Raw genomic sequence first — 26,093 nt, forward strand, 5'->3', positions numbered from 1 at the left:
AGATACAATAAAACAGGTTTCCAGAACCAAGTAAACAGAAAACAACCAGACAGTAATACAATGCATCACGTGAGCAACGGTCACATAAGAATCTGGAAAGAGAAAGTGTACGGGTAAATGAGAGATTCGGAGAATTGGGGTTCAAAAGATTTTGTGGTGACGAAACGGGGGCACAGGTGGATGTCTAGCCGCGTACGTGGAGAATACAGCTTTTGTTGAACTGCGTAGGAAGGTCCGAGTGACCTTATGGGCTGAAGGGAAAATGGAGCTAAGAATGCCAAGAAGAGAAGGTGAATGAAGTAGCTTAGCTGGGTGATGGGTTGAACAACTGCAGAGGACCGCCATGAACGTTTAATCCCCGTGGTTTTAAAGAAGAAAACTTAGAAATGAAGAAGGACTCGCGATTTTTGCGTTTGCAATCGGTGGTGTAGCCAGATTCTAGAATTGCAATAGACAGGTGTGTATCCATGACGTGCCCGGGAAGATTAAAATGTATAGCAACGGGTGTGGGGCGATTATTGACAATGTCGGATTTATGACCGTAAAACATCTGTCGCATGGTATTGGAGGTTTCATGTACTGAACATTGCATTTCATACATGTTATTAGATAACAAATGTTAAAGGAGTTACAGTGCAATGATTGTTTAATTTGAAAGGTATAGTTGTTTATGGTACTGGAGACCGAGGAGCAGGTAGAAATAAGATTACAAATTTGGCAGCGTGTGCCATTGCAGGGACCTGAACCAGGTGTTGTAGTACGGCGCAAGCGCGAAGAAGTAAGGATATTCCAGATATTCCTTGACCTGCGGAATGTGACACTGGGGGCCAGAAGGAAATAGTTTTTTTCAATTTTTCGTCACTGTGTAGAATGTTAAGATGGCGCTGAAAAATAGTTTTCGTGTTACGAAGGGCTTTGTTGTAGGTGGTCACGTAGGTGGTAATGTTTCTGTGTTCCTCGTTAGGTTCTGTGTTCCTCATTGTACTGTAACTCCTTTAACATTTGTTGTCTAATAACATGTATGAAATGCAATGTTCAGTACACTGGTGAAACCTCCAATACCATGCGACAGATGTTTTACGGTCATAAATCCGACATTGTCAATAATCGCCCCACACCCGTTGCTATACATTTTAATCTTCCCGGGCACGTCATGGATACACACCTGTCTATTGCAATTCTAGAATCTGGCTACACCACCGATTGCAAACGCAAAAATCGCGAGTCCTTCTTCATTTCTAAGTTTTCTTCTTTAAAACCACGGGGACTAAACGTTCATGGCGGTCCTCTGCAGTTGTTCAACCCATCACCCAGGTAAGCTACTTCATTCACCTTCTCTTCTTGGCATTCTTAGCTCCATTTTCCCTTCAGCCCATAAGGTCACTCGGACCTTCCTACGCAGTTCAACAAAAGCTGTGTTCTCCACGTACGCGGCTAGACATCCACCTGTGCCCCCGTTTTGTCACCACCAAATCTTTTGAACCCCAATTCTCCGAATCTCTCATTTACCCGTACACTTTCTCTTTCCCGATTCTTATGTGACCGTTGCTCACGTGATGCATTGTATTACTGTCTGGTTGTTTTCTGTTTACTTGGTTCTGGAAACCTGTTTTATTTTATCTGTTCTCTTGGGTTGTATGTATATATACTTGTGTCGCACTTAGCAGAGTTGTGCCTAACTCGTTACAAGTAACTCGTTACCTGGTAACGGTTACTTTTTTTGGTAACGAAGTAACGATTCAGTTACTTTTTAAAAAATTGTAATAGTAACGGAATCAGTTACAAAAATTGGTAATTCCTTACTGACGTTACTCGTTCCTTTTCTTGAGCACGGGGAGCACATTTCGGCATTCCGTGTGGTGCAATGCCTGCAGATTTGACCTGCGTGACGTGTGACTCAAAGTATTATTGCAGTCCCTCACTGTGTGTTGTTGTCCTTTCTCTTGTTTCCGTAATCTCCGACCATCAGTCCTTCCCAAGAATGGCCACCAATTGTGCTATGGCTACAAAAAACGCGTTTCGACTTTTCTTATCTTTGCTAAGCTTCTGAGAGCTCTAAATTATGACGCAACCCCTCGTCTGTTTTGGTGAACCGTTGGTGATCTGTGGCACGAAAACCAGTGTTTTTTCTTGTGTTTTCGTAATCTCCGATCACCCCCACTTCGGAAACAAGGGAGAAGGTTCAGGCAAACTGATATGGATTCATGGTAACGGGCCGAGGGACACGGAACACGAAGGACGGACGACAAATTTCGAGTATCAGCTTCTCCTGAAGTGCAATTCCTCATTAATAAAGAGTTGAAGGCAAGTGACGGCGTGTTTGTTGGCTCCTTTAACTATGCTGCGGTAACGTAAAAGTAACTCGTTACCTGTGAGTAACGAGAACTCGTTACTTTTGTATGTTGGTAACGAGTAACGTATTTAGTTACTCTTTTCTGAAGTAACGGGTAACGGTATTTAGTTCCTTTTTTTCGGTAACGGGCACAAGTCTGGCACTTAGTTTTGTAACCTGAAGAAGTGCAGTCTCTTGCACGAAAGTTCTTGTTCAAATAAATCTTAGTTGCTCCTAACCGTTTTTCATGTTACGTGTGTGATTCCCTTTAACAATCATTAAATACAGGTACGCACATGATTATTTGCGGGAAATGTCACTACACGCGTATTGACGGTTACCTACGCGTCACCAGTTGACAGTTACTCGTATTCCTCGGTTACCTCCGAAAAGCGAGGTTGCCAAGCTCGGTTTCGCGTAACCGCGGTTAGCGGCATAACCTCCGTTCGGTTGGCCGTGTGACTGCGGCGAACCGCGGTTACGTGTAACCACGGTTGCTTTAACCGCGGTTAGCGCTGCCCGTGTGACAAGGATATAAGAGGGGTCACTGTTGACAGCATACTGCGGGCGCTGTATACCAATCTGCCAACAACCTCCCGAGAGATATCGCTCTGTCATCCGAGTAGCTGATAAAGGATGCCTTGAGCGTTTTACGCCATAAACCGCACTCTGTGTTAATCCATAAAGATCTGCTCTCTCGGTATAACATAGGAGGAAAAGCGATTATCATATTGTCCTCTTCTAGCCAACATAAACGCGCACCTTCTGAAACTGCCTGTCATTAATTTCCGTTGTCTAGTTCACTAAACCATGGAACGCATTCCTATACTAAATGAGCTGAGCATATAATTTCTTTTCCTTAATGTTTTCGAGTTGAGTTTGATTATATATATATATATAAACGGAAGATAAGTTCACGCTTTTGTCGTTGCGTGTATGTGGGTCTTTTAACACGTTCATGGACATGTTTATGAAAAAGTAAGAGCAGTGAAAACCAGTGATGGCCAGTAGTTAACTACATGTAGTTAAACTACTAGTTAAACTACCTGATTGTAGTTAAAAAGCAGTTATCAACTACTTGCAGAAAAGTAGTGGCAACTACTAGTTAAACTACGTAATTGTAGTTAAAAAGCAGTTATCAACTACTTGCAGAAAAGTAGTGGCAACTACTAGTTAAACTACTATTTCGAGTAGTTAACTACAGTAGTTAGGTTACTGCAGGTGCCACCTACTTCCGATTTTGCCGCAAGCTTTACGGCACGATTGTGCTTCCGACTTTTACCTTGAGCTACTTGTTTGATGAGAGCGGATGTGCAGAGCAATTGTGCCGTGCATGTGTACTAAATCTTCACTTTTAATGCTTGTCTAGTGAAGCCTCATTTGCATGAATTTGCATTGAAACCGCATAGGATGGCTACGTGATCGATCATCGTGGCTAAGTGAAAATATTTTACGGCCCACAGTGGCGCAATCGGCACCCACCACAATATTTGTGCGTGGAACATTGATCTATGACGAAGGAGCCTGAGTGTAAATCTCGTACATGGTTTGTCGTATGTTGTACGTACCTTTATAGCGGAAGCTTTCACTCAATAGAAAATATTTCCGCAGCAAGCTCTTTTGTCAGCGCATAATATACAAGAGACAGGCAGTGGATTTTACGACGGTATATGAATTAAGCGACATAGGCACAAGAGTATATTTTAAATATAATTATCACTGCTTGTGATTCATATTTAGGTGTCCAAGAACAGTACAAGGGATTGGTGTTGATGGACAACGTTAAGTAGTTATAGATGTAGTTAAAATACATTGCAGTAGTTAAAGAAGTAGTTTTAACTACTCCCCTGAAAAGTAGTTACTACTACTAGTTAAACTACTCCATCGCGAAGTAGTTAGTAGTTATAGTTAAACTACTGTAGAAGTAGTTAGTGGTCATCACTGGTGAAAACTTGGTTCGACTTCTAGTCACCGAGAAGTGTTGATTGTTTCAAAACTTGTGTGCAGCTTCGGTCCCTTAGAACTATGTCAAGAGGTCTAGTATTGAACACCTAAAAGAGGGCGCCATTGCCCACACAGAGGAATACAGAGAGTATGGGAAAACTGTAATCTTTATAGAAAGTATGACACAGCCGACAATGTTCCACAGACCGCATTTTGTGTGTCATCAGGGTGACGCATTTGCTGCGCAGTCCCGTCTATAAGTTAGCATAGCCACTGTAAACGTTGCCATCTGTTTGGAAGACGAATATGTATATCGCACGTGCAACGCGCCCACGGATGAAAATGGCATTATTTTAGACCGTTTCTCTCTACGAACACACAGGCCATATCGACGATGTCCAAGTAAGTTATTTGAGACCTCAAGAGATAGTTCTGTCACGCAACGCAGATGAAGATATGAACACATTGCGAGGTTCACTGTTTAGTCACACAGAGTAACTAATCGTGCGTAAGGTTCGTGCAGTAACGCCGATTAGGTCGTGGAAAAGATTGACGGTGCTAAACTTGTGTACTTTCCAATAGGGTTGGTAGGGTGAACAAACAAGCTAAAAGTAAATCATTTGGGGCGTAGCTAAGAACTGTCTTTTGCTCGGAGTTTACTCTTTAGTTTCAATTTACTTCAATGGGTGCCTGGATTTCTTATATTCTGAGACAGGAATAACACGACGCATGTAGCGTTCAGGTTGTGAGGCCATTTGCAACTTCAAGCGCTAAAATACAATGTATCCGTCTGAGGAATGAGAGTTTATTGATTACTGATTGGTTAGTGATTACTGCTTACCGATACTTAGTCTCATTTTAAGAAATGTAATTGATAGGACATACTGCAAGAGAACAGTGTGTGGTACCTTTTGCTCTGGTTCTATTGGGATACTATTGGCTTAAGCATAGGGGAACGTTAGGCACAGGGAGGCATGGGGCAGAGTGTTACATTGCCGATGATCTGCCTGATTTGGGAACCTTATAAAAGCGAAACTCTGTGTTCGATCAAGCAGCGACATCGTGACATCGCCATCCTGTTCACGCAAATCGCCAAGCGACGATAGGCAAATCGTATTTGCGGACGTATTTCGATGGTGAAAAACTACTTTGATGACGTTTATTTGTGGTATGCAACAATACCGACTTAAATCCTACGCGTTATGACTGCAGAAGATGAAATCGGAATCACTCAGAATTAGAATCGAAAGATGGCACGCTGTTTGCTTTCGCTCAGTCACGTGCTGATACGCGCATCTCAATAGCCGTGTAATGGGACACGGTGTTACGGGAGCACATGGGGCGCACTGAAGCAGTATACCCCAGGGCAGCGAATAGTACAGCTTCTACATAAAGTTGGGGCAGTCAGAGCAAGAAGAGACAGAATTCGTTTGCTGATCCCGACGTTCCTGATATGGCACTGCTAAATGGAAGCGATATTGTTGACGTCTTCGGTTCCTACCCACACTACGCTCCCGCCAGGAGACGCCTCGAGTCCAGCTACACATTGGAAATTCACTGCATCAATTAATTCATTGTATTATCTTTGTACGACACTCCCCCAGAGGGTGTAACACTCTGCCCGTACCTGGGGCACACACTTGCAAAAGTTAGTTGTATATATTTGCGCGGAGTATCTCTTCAAAAATAACGTTTATTTTGTATGAACAGTATAAAACCATGTTTTTTCTAGCCGGTGGAGCTCAAAATGCAAAGTTTTCTTTCCTGTACAAAAATACAAAAATCGACAAACTTATGGAGCTATGAACGACTGGCCATACAGTATGGCTACCAACCAGAGAATAAGCTTAATGTAATAAGGAAGGCAGGTGCGCATGCGCCAAGAGGAGAACGTCATCTTCAGGCGCCAGGTACACTACAGGTATCCTCCTGCCCAGTTGAAGGGGTGTATGGCTTTATGAAGGGAGCCAGTGTGTACGACGAGGTATTGCTGCTATTCGTCATCATGAACGGATACCAACTATCCTGGATTGTTCCTATTGTGCTATTCGATGAGATCCGCATATGACGTGAGGGGGTGATGCAGCTAACGGAAGGGAAAAGGAGGTCGTGCTGGCCGAGGTAGGCGGGCTTCAGGTGGTCGACAGACACTATCTTGCCGACCATGGAGACCAAGGGTGAAGACCTTTGTGTGGCCCATGGAATGCTGGAAGGGTGTGCGCACTGCATCATGACGCATAAATACACGAGTGGCGCGGTGAATATCCTTGAAGACGAAAGGCGTTGGTGCTGACGAGATCTGAGTTGGAGAGGGTTGCAGCAGTGTTGCCAGCTCTAGGAAAATTTTCCTACATTTAAGGGATTTGAAGTACGCCTGGGGAAAAAATTCCTTCGAAACCTAGGGAATTTTACTGCCCTGACACTCGCACAGAAAATTTCATGATATACAATTTCGACTGGCTCAAGCAAAGGAAAAACGCAACCAGAGAAGGACATGGGCTGATCGCTCATCTCACTCCGTACAGTAATTTTCCCAAGCACCGACGGCAGGTAGATGGGGGTGCCCACGTTCTCCGCACATCCGCTGTCGGACGGGGAACCACGATTTTGTTTTCCTTTCCGCTTGCCACCTCTCACCAAGCAGTCTTTGGCATCTCATGTTTGTTTGTTCTGGGAGGGAAAGTGTTATGAAATGTTTAGTGTGCAGAGGAACATTATCTCCTCTACATTCCACACCACAAGTGCACCATGAACTCACGATGCAAATAGAACTTTCTGACACATTTATTCGTATTCTCCCACTGGATTGTCGCCATAGGACTAGGTGATATCGTTTACTCGTATTTGTTTTCGAAGCCGTCGGCTGTAGTTTAATGAGAATATGAGGTGCCGCCGGTGGAACTCGCAGCCCAGGGAAATCAGGGGAACCGTTTCGTCCAATTCGAGGCAAAAATGCGAATATAGGTTGGCAACACTGGGTTGGATATCCCTGAAGAGTGATCTGAGTTGGGTGAGATAGGCTTCAACTGAGAATGAAGGAGGAAGGGACGGCGTGAAAAATTCACCGGGGACGTAGAGGGTGGTCCCGTAGTTCAACATTGGATCAGTGGAGGTCGGTGTTCAGCGCGGAGCGGAGGCCTAGAAGAACAAGCGGGAGAGTTTCTGCAAAAGCCGTTCGTTCGGGGATACAACGCAGGGAAGTCTCAATCTGGCAGTGTAGGCATTCTACCAGGTCGTTGCTGCACGGGTGGTAGGCAGTAGTTTTGTGTCTTCGGGTACCAAGGGCCTTGGGCATGTCGTTGAAGAGGTAGGACTCGACGAGCCTAGACGAGTTATGGCTCCCTGTCCGTGGTGCGCCGAAACGAGATACCGAGGCAGACAGGAAGGTGCGGGAGACAGTGGCGGCTGAAGCGTCTGTAGCGACCAATGCAAGTGAGCAAGGGATGATGGTAATGGTCCGACCAAGTTAATGTGTACGTGTTCCAAGCGGTGCTTAGGCGATGGAAATTGGGAGTGCCGACATGTCGGCGCAGGCTAGACAGAAGAGAGATCCAACGACGGATGTCGGAATGCACGTGCTATCAAATGTTCCTGCGCTGTGAGGCGCGTAGTCCAGGGTGGGACAAGCTAAGCAACACTGGGAACATGTGGAAACGGAAAGGCTCAGGGGACAGTGTGGTAGATTCAGGGGAGATCCAATGTTGGTGTCATAAGCTAGAGCGGTCGTTACAGCTAGAAAACTGTACATCTTGGAGGGCGAGCGACTTTGAGGGTGCCGAACCTCATGAAGGTCGAAGCCGTCCGCTTGAACGGCTTCCAGTGCGCAAAAGTCGAAAGCAGCAGAAAGGTACTGGATAGCGGAATGAGCATACGGGACAAGGCATCAGCAACAGCAGTGGGCCGCTGATGTGACTGAAGTTAGTCGGGAACTCCGACAAGTAGGCAGGATGACGGTTTTTACGGGCTGAGACTGAAGACCAGTTGGAGTGGATGGCATAAGTTAGCGGCTTGTGGTCTGTTAGAACATGGAAACAGCGACCTTCGAGGAAGTACCGGAAGCGGGTAGATGGCTAGAATGTCTCTGCCGAATGTACTGTACTTTCGCTCAGGCGGCCAAAGCGGCTTTGATGAGAAGGCGAGCAGCGTCCAAACGCCTTTCTATCTTTTGCTGCAGATCTCTCCACCTGCAGCTCCACCAACTGTGGAACAATGAACGAGTGACCACACAGTATGGCTACAAACCAGAGAATAAGTGCAGCAAGAAGAGCTATCAATAAGTGCAATAAGGCGGAGGCGCATGCGCCAAGAGGAGAACGTCATCTTCAGCGCTTGAAAGGCGCCAGGCATACCACAAAGTTTTTCGTCTCACTCTACCTGACGTTCCCCTACTCGTCAACAAAAACAAGGCCGTCCGAGGCGTTTTGCTAGGATTTCGAAATGCGAATCCAAGATGAACTAGGGCGATGAGTTCACTTCGCGGTGACTAAGTTGAATTTCTTCCGATGAGTAAATTAAAATTCCCCTCTGATTCGCTAAATCCACTTTGGACAGCAGTTGAATGCTTGACTGTGTAATCTGTTTTGCGCGCACGCAACGCACGTAGCGTGCTCGATAAGATTAGCGCCACCTGAGCTTCCAGCGTTGTGCATTTATGAACTAAGTCCCCGTTTTATTGCTAAAAGTCACATTTATTAAACATGTTATGTTTTAGTAGTAAATGTCTTAATATTGATATAAGCAAAATTTCTGTTAGGTCACAAGCAACAGTGACCGTGCGCAAACTGTGTCTGTCATACGACAAAGGCAAGACGTTCACGCTCAACAACGCCTGCATGACAGTGCCCATGGGAGGAATGTGAGTCTAATCGCTATCTAATGGTTTCCACATAATGGAGCTCTTGCCGAATGCAGTTATGGCCTGCTGGGAGCGAGTGGTTGCGGCAAGACGACCCTGCTGCGTTGTTGTGTGGGGCTCCAACGTCCAGATGCCGGTGAAATTCGTGTGTTCGGCAGACCACTCAACGATGGTCTGGTTCCTGGTGCTGGAGTGGGTTACATGCCACAAGTAAGCTTTGCTTCATATAACCTTCTTGGGAGCAAGGGTAGCCGTTAATATTTGAAACTCAAATGGTGGTCTGACAAAAGATACAGCAACAAGAAAGAAAAGCTGGAACAGCATTGTGTTTAGAAAAAGCAAGGCTCAATTGCAGCGAGAGCGAGAGAAGTGTGGTTGAAACGAAATGTGCAGTAAACATGATAATTTGTGACGCCTTGAGATTGATAATCCGTCCGTGGATTGATTTTCCTGAATATAGTCCAATTGCCGGGAGTAGACATCTTTACTAGTTTGAAGTTCTACTAGTTAGTTCTACTAGTTTTACTAGTTAGAACTTTTAAAGTTATGCCTCGGACAAACCTTCTTCCAATTCAAGAACAGGTTCTTTAAACAAACCGACGGATGCCCCATGGGCAGCCCAATTTCAACGACCATTGCCAACTTAGTCATGGAGTTTGTTGAAGACAAGGCCTTAGAGGACGCAGGACAATTCATCACCTTTTACAGACGTTATGTTGACGACACATTTGTGATTATTAAGAAGAATTTCACCAACACATTCTTTGACAAGCTGAACAGCATTCATCCTAACATCAAGTTCACGTGCGAGGAGGAGAAAGAGAAAAAGATAGCCTTTTTGGATGTCCTCGTGCAAAGAGACCCGCGCGGAAACTTGAAGATCTCGGTTTACAGAAAACCGTGCGACACAGGTCAGGTCCTGCATTATGGTTCGGGGCACCCTCTTGAACACAAGCGATCGGTTGTTCGTTCCCTGCTTTCACGTGCCATGAAGATCCCTTCAGATCATCAGACAAGACATGAAGAAATAACAAAGGCCAAAGCGGATCTACGAAGAAGGGCATACCCCGAGCAATTTATCTGTGATACATACCACCGAATGATGAATACACGCCCGGAACAGGCGGAAAGTAGTCAAGAAAGACCCATGTACGTTACCATCCCCTACCTGAAGGGTGTGTCAGAACCAATTAGACGGGTGCTCTCCCAGGTGAACATTAAAACTGCATTTAAGCCCACGACAACACTGAGGAACGTACTAAGCCACCCCAAGGACAGAACACCACCGGAAGAAGAACGAGGCGTTGTATACAAGGTATCTTGTCAAGATTGCCCTGCCGTGTACATCGGAGAAACAGGAAGGAAGACACGAACAAGAATGAAGGAACACAAGAAAGATATCGAGAAATCAGCAACAAACCCAACAGAACTGTGTGAACACGCGCGCAAAACAGGACACGTGTTAGACCTTGACAACCCATGCATTCTGGCGAAAAAGAACAAATGGGGGGTGAGGAGACAGCTGGAGTCATGGCACATAAAGAAAACAAAAGAAGCTATCAATCGACAACCAGGCCCCCTCCCAGAATGCTACGCTCCTCTTCTACGTAAATACCCGGTGACGACCAGGACAGCGTCATTCTGATGATGGGACCCGAATGGGACCCGAAACGTTAACTGTATTTTGTTATGTTTGTTGAAAGCCGGTGCGGTTCAAACTAGTAAAGATTGATTTTCCTTATGTGAACGTTGTCGGACGTGCGTTAAAAATATCGGCGCAAAGCGTGTCGTACTTTCCGCCCCACGCTGGGGACGTATCTCGTGTCTGACCAACTTGTACGACTAAACTCCACGAAATTGACAGTGTGGTGTATGGCACAGCAGCCGATGGACAAACTCCATAGTGCAAAAGCAGGAGCACAACAATCAAACCAGCAAACGCTTACTTTGTCAAAGGAGGAAAAGGGTCAAACTCATGTACAAACAGTACTTAAACGTAAAAGAACGTAAAAATGAAATTAAACTTTTGCTGGTTTGAGTTTTGTGTTGCTGTCGTCCTTCTTGTTTGTTCCCAGCAGAGGTGGGCATCCTCACGAGGGCAAATGAGGGTGAGGGTGCCCTCACCTTTACATTCCCCTCACCTCACGCACATTGAGGTGAGGTGAGGAGAGGAAAAATTCTCAAAAGATAGAATGAGGTGAGGTGAGGAAAATGTTTCGAGAGGGGGGTTTAGGTGACGTGAGGAAAATTTTCGAGGAGGTAGTTGAGGTGAGGTAAGTTTTTTGACAAGGACGTTGAGGTGAGGTGAGTGAGGACAATTTTCCAAAATTGAGATTGAGGTGAGGTGACGAAAAATTTTTGAGAGGGAAGTTGAGGAGATGTGGAACGGCTTAACGGTTAAGATGTGGAACGGGGGCTATTTTCAATTGCGCGATTTCTTAAAAAGGCACCAGCCAGGGCAAATGCCAACTTTTTCTATTACCAAGGTAGCAGAAATGTTTTTGTACTGTGAGCATAGGCTCTCTACACCAAAATGTGTTCGCTGTGAACCCGTTAGTTTCAGACTTTCAGTTGTGTCAGATACATGATAGACGTGTCAGATCAGATACACGTACAAGTGAATATAGCTTATGTGTGCTTCACGTATTTAGCAAGATTTCAATACAATCAAACTAGTCAGTTGAGTCACATATACATGATGTGAGACACATGAACAAGTTAATCGTGCACAATGAAAAACCCCGAGACTAGGGAACACGAAGGGACAGACACAACACGACTTTCGTGTTGAACCTTGTGAACCGTGTGAACCTTCGTGTTCCCTAGTCTCGGGGTTTTTACATTATGCATCATTTTCACCAGCTCGCTTGCTTCCTAGCCATTTTTTCAAGTTAATAGTTCCGTCTGCTTTGAGTGTTTAGATTTCAACAAAGCCAAACTAGTCAGTCTGTGAGCAAATGTCTTCCACGTATTATAGTACATGATAGTACATGACAACCAATGACATTACCAGAGATTGATATGAGAAATGGAGGCAACAAAAACGCGCTTTAAGTACAATAAGCGCAAATACTGGCGTATATTTCGTATTGCCACAAGTTGAACCATTGAGCTTTTAGTACTACAATGAAGTTAGGCGGACACAAGAGGTCCATATCAACATAAAGTAAAGTAAAGTAAAGTTAGTAAGTCAACACATAAGTCACTATAGCAATCCTACAGAACGTCTACCCGAATGCTTCAAAATAAACGTCTTGAAGAAAAGTTCCCCAAATTCCGTCTAGAAATAAATACGTCTGCTATTTAAATAACATTGATCGATAATATAAAGTCATAACAGACAAAAACGCAAAATGTACAAGTAATTCGAAGTACAGCTGCATACCGAAAACGAAACGACTCCCGCAGCTCCATTATCATTCTCGCTTGAAAGATACTCAATAAAAGCCATTCCTGCTTTACCATGATTGAAAACAAACAACTCAAAATCGCTGGGTTTGTGCAACTTCTCTACCCATGTACCCTCCGTCCAGTTTTTACTGATTGCACATGTAGTGGATATTTGTTGCAAGAAGGACGAACCAAGCAAAGCAACTTGTCGGGAATCAATCAACAAAGCTGTAGAAACGAACTACAACGTGTACACCTACCCGCTCCCAATACTTTTTTTTTTCGTGGTAGCGCCGCGAAGCAAGTGTGGCTATGAGCAACGCCACTCATAACTGAAAGAGCAATTTCAAATGTTAAAACGTTTTACAGAAACAGGTTAAGGTGTGACGAGGCAAAAAAGCATAACAAGTAGGTGAATATATTTTAGAAAGGAGGTTGAGGTGAGGTGTGGAAGATACTTTAGAATGAAGGTTGAGGTGAGGTGAGGAAAATGCTTCAGAAAGAAGGTTGAGGTGAGGAAGAAGTGTTCTGAAAAATGTTGAGGTGAGGTGAGGCGAGGAACATTTTCCAGAAACAAATTGAGGTGAGTTGAGGTGAGGAACGAAGTCCCACCAAAAATGAGGTGAGTTGAGGAAAAACATCTAGGACGAAAATTGAAGTGAGGGCAAAGCTCGTGAGGGCATTTGCCCTCCTCTGGTGCCCAGGCTCAGGTTTTTGTACTGCATCTACGTCATGCTGTTCAGCTACGATGTAAACTGTGCTCGGTTGAGATGAAACAGCAGCCTTGTGAAACGGAAGCGTTACCAATTGATCCACCGTGACTATAGTGGGCTACATATGTTTGCCTGTACGCTTACCTGTAACATGTGGACTCGGAAGGAAGTCCGTTACCCAAGTACTCGCTCGATATAGAGCTCGCGATAACTCACCCTATAACTTGCTTAGCAGATACCAGTGCATTTCCTAATCGGTCTTTCAGATAAGCACACTGATGCCCAAAAGTTAAGCATAATTGTGAATCACAAGAAACTGCCATACAACCAGAAACCTACGCCACACGTCTTCCGGAAGGCTCACCTGTCGATGCCTGAACCTCTTGTGACGTTCAGGCCCCAACAATGATTGTCGAGCCAAAGATAAGCGGGAGAGGCCTAAGCTGTGGAAGAGAGAGTGTTGTGTATTTTCCCGGCGTGATAGATGACGTGCCAAATGGATATGGCTCAGCGAACCCATACCAATGACATTTCGCGGCGTAGAATTATGTGTCTACTCGAGGTTGACCGAACTGCATGTCCCTCGAAGTGGTACTTCTAGTGCACTACAACGGCTGTTCCAAGACGATTTCTCGACATTTTAGTACAGGACATACCTAAGTTACAACGCTGAAGCAACACTTATTCTGTCAGACAGCACAGGCTGACACAGAGGGAGACTTGGTCAGAAGCCTTTCAGCCGTCACAAGAAGCATCAGTTTCTAGGCATACGGCGTACAGACGCTTAACGAGGCGCTGCCCAACTCCTCTCTGAGCATAGAAATCATAAGGAGAGGCTAGGAGCAAAGGTGGCGCTGGCTCTGCGTCAGAACGAGGGGTGCGCCATATTGTGGCGGCCAGTGTTGCCATGGGGCAGTGCTGTCTGCGCGCTGTCCTTGGCAGCTCGGTTTCAATGGTGAATATTCTTACTGTAATAAATTTACGATGAAATAAATGGCAGTAAGCATAAAATAAACATGAAGTAAGTAATACTGCTGCCTTCCCGTGCTGTAATCACCTGTTCTAAAAAGAAAAGGCAGTCTTGAGTGCAAGGGGAAGCTAGCAGAGTTTCGGTTCCAGAATTGCCGACAGCCGGCCGCGGTTATCGGCTAAAGCTAATTACGCGGAGTGCGACTTTGACGCTCGCTGCATCACAAGAAACAATGCGGCTGAAACAAGTAACCAGACATCCTTAACTAGAACGTTAGAACATGTGGAATTAGGGGAAACTCCGACGGAGTAATGGAACGATTGAAAGACTGGTTTGACCCTGGGGATGGTAATTCTGGCGGTCCCTCCTTTGTGGGACTGCCGCCACAGCCGAAAAATATTTGTCTCTCCCGGAAGAGCCTCGTAAGCGGACAAACAAACATACCTCCTCAGGTGCATTCTGTCGTCGCTAAAGACGTGGGGCCCTGACACCATAGAAATCATACGATGATTTCTATGCCCGTCACTCTTACGTTAAACTTTTGGGTGCGACGACTTGCTTTCTTTTCTTTTTACACAATTAATACACATTGAAAAGACAACATATGAAAAGGGGAGTGTCACTGGAATAGCAAAGACAGCAGCAAGATTACATAATGTGAATTGGAATGATTTACGGGCTCGGCGCCCCCCGGGGAAGATGTGGTACCTCACAGCACAAGCTCACCGAGAATTCTTTGGGGCCCTGACTTTACTTCTTTTTAATGTAATGGCCTGCTTCCTGGAGATGTGGATTACAGTTTTGAAGCAAGTGCAAGGAAGCTTCCCAGGCCGCAGGATTGTGGTGAATATTGTTCTTCAATGTAAACCGGCAATACCCACTATTCCCGCTGTTGTTGTCATGTCAGCATTTCTTCATTTGTAATAAGGTGTTTGGTGTTGGCTGGTGGACTTGCGAATCTTGCTGCACTGTATGTGGAGTTTTGCTTCCTGAATTGTGTTTGTGCTTCGGGCACAAGTCATGCCTATGTCATGCGCGCTTCCAAGGTGTCACACAAGGCATTCTGCCATATCTGGAGTATCTTTCCACAATTTCAGTGTCATTATTCACTAACATTCCCTAACACCTTTATTGGAGACATAGAAATAATCAAATGATTATTTCTATTCATAGGCGATGGGAATTGTTGAGGTGTCATAGGTCGTACTTCTGTCAATATTATAGGTTTCCCCACCATGACCCCATACTTTTGCGACAGTGGTTTCAAAGTGTATCTGAGCAGTCTTTTCACCCTTCTCAGAATCAAAGGATATGTCCCAAACACTTCGAGCCCTCATGCTTTTACTTTAGCCAAAACAAGAAATGGCTGAAGCCAGGTGCTATCCCCACTATTTTCTCCTGGAAACAGGACAGCTGCACGGTAGTATATTAATTTCATTTTGTGATGCAGAGAGTTACACACTTTCGGGGTATTGGCAGCGTTTGCAACTGGTCGGGGGTCCATGATGTTCATTCTACACTTGTCCATGAAACATGCAGGAATGACACTCGAACAAGATGTGGTACATCACAATTTATTTCCTATGCAAAAAGTGGTATGGCCTTTGAATAACAGGACAGATGAAAGCAATCTTGGAGCAAGAATGAGGTCGTGTACACACACGATGCCTGTCAAGAAAATAATTACTTACATTTGTTTTCTTATTTATATAATTACATCTTGTCACCTCTGGCAGGAGTAGGCAGTAATAATCAAGATTTTTATATAGTATTATATATCATTATTATATAATATTATATCATCATATTATATAATATTATATAGTATTGTAGCAATGTCAGAGATATGCAATAGCTATGACTGAGGTGTAACTAACGTGCAAGTTCAAAATCAATACCTCAATTTCGAGCATTATACAGTGAATGCTCTTTCAGTCAAACGTCACATTAGCTGAAACTTATGGTCAACTCAAACGCGCCATGGTGCACAGGGATATTCACTCTGTTGTAGAGTGCAGTCCACTAGTCGAATTGCTGCTTTGCTCAAACAAGAAGTGCTGGATACTGGCTGTTGCAGTTACTAAATGTTTACTGTAGCACACAGTAAAGTGCACCTAAGAAATAGGTATACAATGAATAAGCAAACACTGAAAACTGTTTAGTTGTACTGTGGTACAGAGCTTTACTACAGTCAAACTCCTTTACAACGAAACTCAGTGGACAGCAAAAAAAAAAAAAAATTGCAGTAAAGGTATTTTCGTTAAAAAGGATGTCCATTATTGGACCTAAAGGGCTCCAGCGGGACTGCAAAAAAAATTTGCTGTAGTGGTATTTTCGCTAAAAAGGTGTTCGCTATAAAGGAGTTTGACTGTATTAATGCTTGGCTCCACACTCTGGCGATACCTTCTTCTGAAGGTGATGAAGCACTTTCACCTGTTTGCGTGGCACGGTGCCACATTCATGTCATTCCAGAGCAGATGACTGCAGTGTCCACAGCCTGTGAAATTAGGATTTAAAAAATTGTGAAAGTGAGAGAGCGCAAGCAACAGATTTGAAAACAGTCTGCAAAACATGCATATACGTGCGGTGAAATTCCTTCAAGTCAAAATGAATGAGAACTCTGTTTTGGTTAATCACATTGTCATAAACAATGTAGCATAACTCTACCATAAAGTGCACTACATAGATCAAGAACATCTATTGGACCGCTACAGCTCTGAGCCCGAACATATCATCGCACTGGTGAAGGTGATCATGCTGTGGAAGCTCATTCAAGCTCAAGATCATTCCTGCTGTTGAAGCTGCACGAACTGTCCCGCAAGATAACAGGGAGATCCCAGAAGGCCTACATCATGAGCAAGCTGACAAAACAAGTGCTCTTCATGAACCAGTGAGGCGGTGGTCACGACAAGACCAATAAACGAGTTCAATCAGTCATGTTCGTTACATGTGCAAATTCTCCTTTAATATTTAGGCGCCAAGCGTCCTACGTTTACTCAAAATTTATGCTACAAATATGACAGCACCTATCACCTTTAAGGCCTCCCATTTTCCTGTCTTTGTGTGTCTGCTTAGTGAAGAACGCCGAGCTCAATGGAGGTCACATATTAACCCAGATCACCGTTCGTGCATTTTTAAATATGACAGAGTAGCTTACCATACCTAAACTTCTTGCACAGACCAAGGTATATCGGTAACACGCACTGAAAATTTGGGTATTGACGTTCCATCCCCGTAAGAAATTACGCAGCGTACACGTTTACAGACATTTTGTCATGCTAGCACAACCTGCGGTTGAAACAGGTATACGAGACCTGACATAAAAGGCTAGCATGACGTTGCAGCGTACAATATTTGGAGAGGCACATTCGGGAGGCAGAAAAACGAATACGTACCTGCACCAGCTGCCATTTTTGTTTTTGTGGATTGGCTTGGTTATCTGGCGCTCATGCACTTCCGGTCGGCTTCGGCTACTACAATATGGCGAAGCCCGCGCTTTGCCGTTGAGGAGGAAAGTCCCTCCGTTCAACTCCTTTGCTCTCTCCCATTTTCCTCCTCAGGCCTTTGCTTCTAGTCTTTCCTTATGATTTCTATGTCTCTGAGGCTTCTCTGGATGCGGGAGTACTGCGGTTGGTGCTGTGACTAGCTTTATCTGATATCGCTGGCGGTTACGGCGTTTCTCCTTACCGGGTTTCTGTTATCCACCATTTTTCACGGATATCGTCAGACGAAGCGTGAACACCACCGTGCAGTGCTCTACGACGTGCACTGTAAGTAATCAGATGTGACAGCCTATGATTATTCTCCAGGATAACTGCATGGATTACGCTGTCTCTTTCGGTTGTGGAATCCACGCGTCCTATTAGTCGTGTGATTCGAACAGCGCCTAAATACAGCCGGAGATTAGCAATCCCCGTCCTCAGTTCAGTACCCCCCAAGCTTTGATTGTGTTAAGGCGGGGTGACCTTTATTATTATTTATTTCCATCAGGTGATGGGTGGAGCCGGGCTAAAAGCTCATAAGAGATTGAAAGGGTGCCGCGGCTCCACATTGCAGTGACAGCAGCAACTGTACAAAAATAAGTAGTGTGAGTTAAATATAAATAGTAGTCAGCACATTCAGTAACATAATGGCATGATTTTGTAATCACTGTGGGCTAACATCAATGAGATATGGTACAGCATGTCTAATCAAACACATCACTTTCGAACATACATCTTTTTACTTTGCATGCATTTAGTTTAGTATGCATAACATGCATATCTTGCGATGGTGCAAGCGTTTCAGGAAACGAGGGACCATTACTTGTAATATTTGGTTGCCGTGCTGTGGGCGGGAAAAAGGAACTATATAGGCGTCGGGATCTCTAAGTGTATACCCTTTTTTGTTTGGACGCATCATCGGCTAATGTAAATAAATCATTGGGAGTCCTTAACGACTGCTTATATGCTATGGCCAGACGGAATGTGTATTGCCTCGATATAGGCAGCACGTTATGTTTGGTATATAATGGTCCAGTTGTGATGCGGTCTAGTTAACGTTCGCTTCCGGAGAGAGTTGGCTGCACCGTCCCAAAATTGTTTTCTTCGCTTTGGTTTTCTCCCGCACTTTAAGGAAGTAATGTAATAGGCGCCAGCGTGTAAAACATGATAGCAAACGAATAAGTCATTATTTTCATTCGCAGGGATCTGGAAAACTGCAGCAAGCTTCTCTAAATCGTTGATTGCAATCAATTCCCCGGCTGTTACTGTAGAGAACGACAACATTTTCGCCCAAATATCGCGGGCGGGCGTGCTGAGAGAAGCGATTTTGTTGCATCCCCACCAGACTCCCATGTATTGAAAATTTGACAAACTCTAATTCGCCAAAAATCGGTGGATCGCTTCTGGCCTTCAAAAATATGTCATTCGCTAGATAAGCTCAAGGGAACACGCCTGTATCTGTTTCGTGTAGAAATTTAGCGAGATTTACGAGAACCCTGACAACAGAAATTCCCCATAGACTTCTTAAGAAGGGAGTCCGCCTTAAAGCTTAAATTGATTTTGCTGTCCGACTTTATCCAGAATTGCTCGGTGTCCTGAATCTTTTAAGCGGTTAACCATGGTGCTGATGCGAGCGGTCTGAGAAAAAAATGTGCCGTCACAACTCCTTTAGGGGAATAAATGGCTTGTCCTTTAGAACACTCCCTTTTGGAGTAACACCGTCCAAGAGGGACCACTTTACCCCGTTTCTCAGGAGTACCAGTTACAGGTATCATGCTTACACCATGAAACATAATTATGCCAGTGCTCCTGCAGCGGCTTTGGAATCATCTTTATTAAAAACTAATTACTTAAAACTAGCAACTTTATTAAAAACTAAGAGGGTGTATTCGACGTTTCGACAGCAGCGCTGTCTTCAACAGGAATGGGATATTGTGGTGACGCAAGACAATTCCAAAGAATGAGAGGGGAATATGTACAAGGGGAGAGGGCAGCACACGTGCTTTGTCAAACAAAGGTAAAAAGGTACAATGAATCACAGGCAGTCATGTTCTTCGCAGGAGAGCAATGATTTCCCGGGGTGACCAACCGGGGAGTCTGAAAGAGATACCAAAGAGTGTATGTATTCTGAGAGAATTAGGAATTTAGGTTGCGAACAGTTGAGAGGACGCCGGGGTCCTAGTTAATCTGGCTTTTAAATTTGTAAATCAGGAACTATTCTCTTTGTTCTCCAAGGCGTTGGGATGGAAAACCCGATTGCAGAACGAAAATGGCTATGTCGTTAATGGAGTGGCCGGGTTTACTAAAATGTCGAGACACCGGCAGATTAGGTATCTTTGAGACGTCAGACCTGTGGTTGTTGAATCGGATTCTGAAGGATGTAGCTGTTTGACCGATATATTGGCCCTTGCACTCATTACATTGAAGGAGACAAAGGACGTTAGAAGAGTTACAGTTAAATACACCATTAATTTTTGTGCGATAGTTAGAATTTGTGCTTTCTACTATCGTAGCAGTTTGCATTAATTTACAGATCTGGCATCTGCGTCCGTTGCATGGTTCACAACCGTTATGTTCCGACGGCTTGTTTAACTTGGTGTTCACAAGTCTATCTTGGATGTTCCTTGCTCGGCGATAAGTAACGCGGGGTGATTCCGGAAACACCTGTCTCATACGATCAGATTGGGTGAGGATTGCGTAGTGCCGTTTAAGTATGCGGTTTACGTCCGGGGCATAACCGTTGAAGCTAATAGTGAGGTTTACTGAAGAATTCTTATCGGCTCGGAGCTTTCTTTGGAATAGGTTCTCTCGATCGGTTGATCTAGCTCTGACTATGGCATCTTTTACGACCTGATTAGGATGTTTTCTATCTGCGAATGTTTCTTCAAGGATCTCAAGATGAGTATCTAGTTCATCATCGTTAGAACATATTCTGCGGTAATGCAGCGCTTGACTATAAGGGATAGCTAGCTTAGTGTGAAAGAACTGATGTTCTGAGGCTGGAACAACATAGAAGGGACAAATACATACAAAGCCTCAATTTGCCTAAGAAATTAACGATGAAAGATGAAAGTCACTGAAAAGGTTAGCCAGCTGTAGGACTCGAAGCAATCCAGAAGATGTGGATTCGAGTCCTACAGCTGGCTAACCTTTTCAGTAACTTTCATCTTTCATCGATAGCTTAGTGTGTCCGGGTGGCAACTCTGGAACGATAGATACTGTTGGGAGTCGGTAGGCTTTCGATACAGACTGGTGGTTATGGTTCCATGATGTAGTTTAACTTCCCCATCCAGAAAATTAACAACAGAGGATGAGTAATTGAATGTAAATTTAATACTGGGATGCACTTGGTTAAAATCGTTAACAAACAACTGAAGGTCGCATTCGGAGTGGTGCCAAATAATGAATATATCATCTAGGAATCGCTTATATAAGAGTGGCTTCAGTGCACAATTTCTGAGGAACGGTTCTTCCAAGGATGCCATGAAGATATTTGCATAGTTCGGGGCCATTTTTTTCCCATTGCTGTACCATTGACCTGTATGTAGTGTTTGTCGTCGAATTCGAAGTTATTGCATGTTAGAATCTGATTCAGGAGTTCCGTGAGGACGGACGTATCATAACCCTGATCAGGTTGATTCCTATATGCACACTCTGCTGCTGCTATTCCATCTGAGTGGGGAATGTTAGCATACAGGGAAGTGACACCTAGAGTTGCTAACAGACAGTTAGGGGGAACGTTTATTTTACGTATATCTTGAAGGAAATGGTTGGTGTCCTTAACGTATGCGTCGAATTTAGACGGGATGGGCTTGAGGAGATGATCCACAAATCATTGTTGCGGATTTGGCCACTCAAATCGGATTTAAATCAAATCCGCATTTTTTCTGAAGGTTGTAAATCAAATTCAAATCAAGTCCGGATTTAATTTTAACACGTTCAATCAAATCCTTTTAAATCCGGATTTGTTTTTCCGGACCTAAATCAAATCCGCTTTTAAATCCGGATTTATCGAATCTTTTGACAAATCCGGGAGCCAAAATTCGTGCAGTAGCATTACTAGACCTATAACCGTGTCTACAAATTACTAATACTGCACGTATTCATTAAACAACGCTTAAATAACAGCGTGACGTGGCACAAAGAGCAATAAATTTCGTGTGATTGACGGATTGTATCTCATTACGGCCGAAGTCTCATTACGGCCGATGTCTCAATACGGCCGAAAGTCTCAATACGGCCGATAATCCTTTAATCCCCAAGTGTCTCATTACGGCCAAAGTCTCAATACGGCCGAAGGCAGTCTCATTACGGCCGAAGATGTCTCATAACGCCCAAATGTCAAAATGTGTATTGTAACCTGCATTGATATGCAATGTCGCAGCCAGGTATGGATATATATTCAGCAGGGTATAAGCCATGCACTGTGCCCTTAGGGCCCTTATCATATTTATATACACATATTGCGAGACAAACGGTATGTTATCATACCACAGCACAATGCAACATATTGTGTAATGTGTACTCCCACAAGGTAGTGTTGACGTTGCTGTGAAGCAGGCTACTATGTGGAGTTAGCTACTTGTAGAGAGCTAGATGAATATTGGCTTTGTTGTGACGCTTTTGGAGCCATCCTATACAGTCATTGGCCATGACAGAGCACCTATCTCAGTCGATGTCAGTTTATTTCCATTCGCCTTACAATGATACAATTCTTGCTTCTGGAATGAGTAAACCTGCAAAAAGCGAAGAGCAACCATGAATAGGCTAGCATATTAAAAAAACAACAACAAGCATTTGTCTCTACATGGCTCGTTTTCGATAAAAGAGATAGGGCGCAGACTAACTGGTGCATGATGATGAAGGAACGAATAACCGTGTCCTTCGTGTCCCGTGTCTCTCGGTTATTCGTTCCTTCATCGGGGCTCGTTTTAATGTGCACAAGCTGCACACGTGTTGATACGTGTCTGTTATTTCATACAAGGTTAACATAAATATTCATTTAGACAAAAGAATGACAAGCCTTAAAAATGTGACTTCCAGGTAAACACAGAGCATGACCATGATATGAATATAGGTTCAGTAGTTCATTCCCTTAATGGAAACATGTGAATATCAAATAGTAATACATTACAATTCATGAAATGATGCATGCATAACTTTCCATTTCTGGTTTCTTTTTTATAAAAGTAGTGCACGAATTAACATTCGTGCACTACTACAAAATTTCTCACTTCACAACAGAACCTTATGATGATCTTAACAGCTCACCTCTTCGCCAGGACTCCCTGGGCAGCAACATCCTATTAGCCATGTTGTTGTTTTTCTTTTTCGGAATCCTTCGTGCAGCCACATACCATGCCTGGAATGGAAAACCAGCTATAAATAACAATGTATTTGAATGACTTCCTCTTGAAGTATTTATTCTAATCAGATATGCTTTGTGCCTAGTATGGTGCGCGAAGGCACATAAGTGCAACATTTGCAGACGTTCGACGTAAGCAGTTCTTGGAGATCAATTCAAGTACGCCAACTTGCGCTTTTATTTTTGGAGAAATACGACGACAAATTTTAACAAATTAAATACGGCTCACAATGATACGAGTAAATGCTGCTGTACGGTGATGCATTATCGGTATCTTATCGTCTTCGAATAAATTTGTTGTTCCTAAACGCGTAACCAACTAGAAACGGCGCAAACCTACGAACGGATACCGAGTTACACCTATTACAGGCACTTCAGCTGTTTTGATTAATTTAAATTACTCTTATGAGAATCCAACTATGTGTGGACAGCACACTACTAAGACAGACAATCTACGAAAGCATTACTCACCAGAATTCCTGCTTGACTTGGTCTTGGTCAACACTGCGCGATATACGTTGGGGCTGTGGCGATTCATTCAACTCGATTTTTACCGGAACAACAGGCGCTGCTCGAAAGACAACGACGGAAAATAGAAAGCCGCTATAAAGTCCGCTAATTTGCACATTACAGCACTACAAAGCGATATATGAACACATCGTAAACAGCAACCACTCGCACACACACACACAAGAAACGAGGTACCCAACGTTGCTAGACACCATCCGAACTCCGAAGTGAGAGTAGCAAAACAACAAGATATCAAAACACGAAAGGAAGAGTATTGATCCCCCCCCTCCTTCTATAGCATGCAAAACGTGATTTGCGCTGAGATGAACATATATGTTCATGACGCGAGTAATTTTCACTTTTCACTGATCCAAAGGAGGTCACGTGGGATTGCTTGACGCTTGCGAAACCAACAATGAAAATGGCGAAACGAAACTTGTGAATCGTGCATTTGCTCTTCATGGTAGCTGCCAGAAAATCGAATCAAACTTATGGGACACTGGATTACAGGTATGTTGGCATCTTTTTCATTCCTGCATATCATTTCACATTACACTATACGTGAATGCATGGTGTCATGTCATGGGTGTCATGTCTCACGATGCTGGGGAAGTAGTTGCATGGGGAAGTGTGCATGGTTCTAGACCTTTAATTTTTGATCGCGTAATCAAAATATCGGCACCTCTCGCATTGTGGCTTGCATGTGACCAACCAAGTGCTGTTCCCTTACTAGCGCTTCCTACAAACGACAAAACGAAACATGTGGGAGTGTATATTTTTGATTACTCATATATAACAAGAAAATGTATCGTTTTCAGGTTGCTGCCACTACTCCATGTGCCCGCAATTGTCTTGCGTGTATGATTACACTAACGGCGTCGCCCACCACGGCGGAAGTGTTTTGCGTACACGCGTTTCAGCATGAAGCCTGCAGGTAACATCTGATGTTTACCCTTCGGATATTCCGAATTTACATATTGTAGCTTAGAGGAATTCCGAATGCCCAGAGTGACACGCACTTTTAACATTGTGACATCAGTGCAGTGGCATAAGCTCTAATGTAGTGCCCCACGAAAATGAACAAGGGGCAGTGGTTTATCCAGAATCCCAAGCACGAGAAGGGTGTTGGAAAAAATTGTTGGAATAGTTACGTCATTTCAGCTTAACATATCATTACAGACGTATCTGAAGCTGAAATCGCAAGGGCACCCCCTGTAGGGGGTGCACAGGCAAAAAAGTTAGCGGGGGTCTGGATAAAGCACTGACGAGGGGGACTCCTCCACCCCATGTCAAGCCTCATAAAACACCTCCTGAAATATTTTCCTGGCTATGCAGCTGCATTATTATGACGTAATTGTCATTGTTGTCCATAATTCTTGAATATGTTTCGAATATATGAAAAAAAAGTTTGCTTGACAGCATATGTCTTATAGTCATCATCAAACAAGAGCATATGTCATTTTGTTCAGTGGCTTATGTACTTTTTTGTAAATTTCAGGTGGACGTAAATTGTAGAAGGTAGCTAGTGGGGGAGAAGATCATGGTCATAGGTCATGTGACTCCTGGAGCTCCCAGTGGGCTCCCTTGTGGAGTACTTTTCAGAACACACACACACACAGTTTGCTTACAGAACCAACGAGTAGGATGTTGCTTGAATACTGAGAGAAAATGGCGTAACACATACAAATATCGTGTGACACATATGACAATAAAACATTTTTCACGAGGGATGCATGAAACACTATCGCAATATTGTGTGCATGAACCATTGTGTGTGACACAAGCCGTGGGGGCACACCGCCTCGGACACATTTTGGGAAGCGTAAAACACAGTATATACAGAGCTACTATGGTGGATGCTTCTTTTTTCTTTTTGGCCGTTATGAGACATCTTCGGCCGTAATGAGACTACCTTCGGCCGTATTGAGACTTTGGCCGTAACGAGACACTTGGGGATTAAAGGATTTTCGGCCGTAATGAGACTTTCGGCCGTAATGAGACTTCGGCCGTAATGAGACTTGGGCCGTAATGAGATGTTACCGACTGACGAGGATATAAAGGACCAACCTATCAATCCGCTGGCTGGAATTTTATTCATATTTTAGGACATAAATTTTTTAGTTGAGAAAGACATTTTCGGTTACGCCTGCTCGTCGTGTACCAGACTATCAGTCACCACGTATCAGCCTGTGCCAGGCGCGGATCCAGACGCTCGGGGTGGGGGGCAGTTTCTTTGTCGGAGCGCGTAGTGGGAGAGGGGAGAGGGAAGGAAGGAAGTACTTGTGTAACTTGTACATCCAATGACAATGTAGAAACTCACGTTTTGAGGGGCGATTAGGGGAGAGCAATTTGGGGAGTTGCGTCTACTTACAGCCGTCTGCTCGCTCTACCACAGGAGCTATTTACATGATATCTAGACCACTCGATAGAGAATGAGTTAGCGGTTCTAATGAATCTACCTTCGAGGGAATGCGTGTACCCGCTCATGAACAATAAAAGTTCCAAATCGTACATTTTTTGCGGGAAGTGCTG

The 26,093-nt window shown here is 44.0% G+C and overlaps 1 protein-coding gene across 2 annotated transcripts in view; it reads left to right on the forward strand.

Moving 5' to 3' along the window:
- Positions 1 to 4,571: 4,571 nt before the first annotated feature.
- The window catches only part of LOC135395988 (ABC transporter G family member 20-like), a 255,295-nt gene continuing 233,773 nt past the window's right edge, over positions 4,572 to 26,093 (forward strand). For both annotated transcript variants that reach the window (XM_064627066.1, XM_064627067.1), the window contains exons 1-3: positions 4,572 to 4,678; positions 9,030 to 9,131; positions 9,188 to 9,341. In XM_064627066.1, coding sequence (XP_064483136.1) covers positions 4,671 to 4,678; positions 9,030 to 9,131; positions 9,188 to 9,341 — 264 coding nt within the window. In that variant the 5' untranslated portion in view covers positions 4,572 to 4,670. The remainder of the gene's footprint in view (positions 4,679 to 9,029; positions 9,132 to 9,187; positions 9,342 to 26,093) is intronic.

This window comes from Ornithodoros turicata, chromosome 5 (genome assembly GCF_037126465.1).
Source record: "Ornithodoros turicata isolate Travis chromosome 5, ASM3712646v1, whole genome shotgun sequence".
NCBI classification, from domain to species: Eukaryota; Metazoa; Arthropoda; class Arachnida; order Ixodida; family Argasidae; genus Ornithodoros; species Ornithodoros turicata.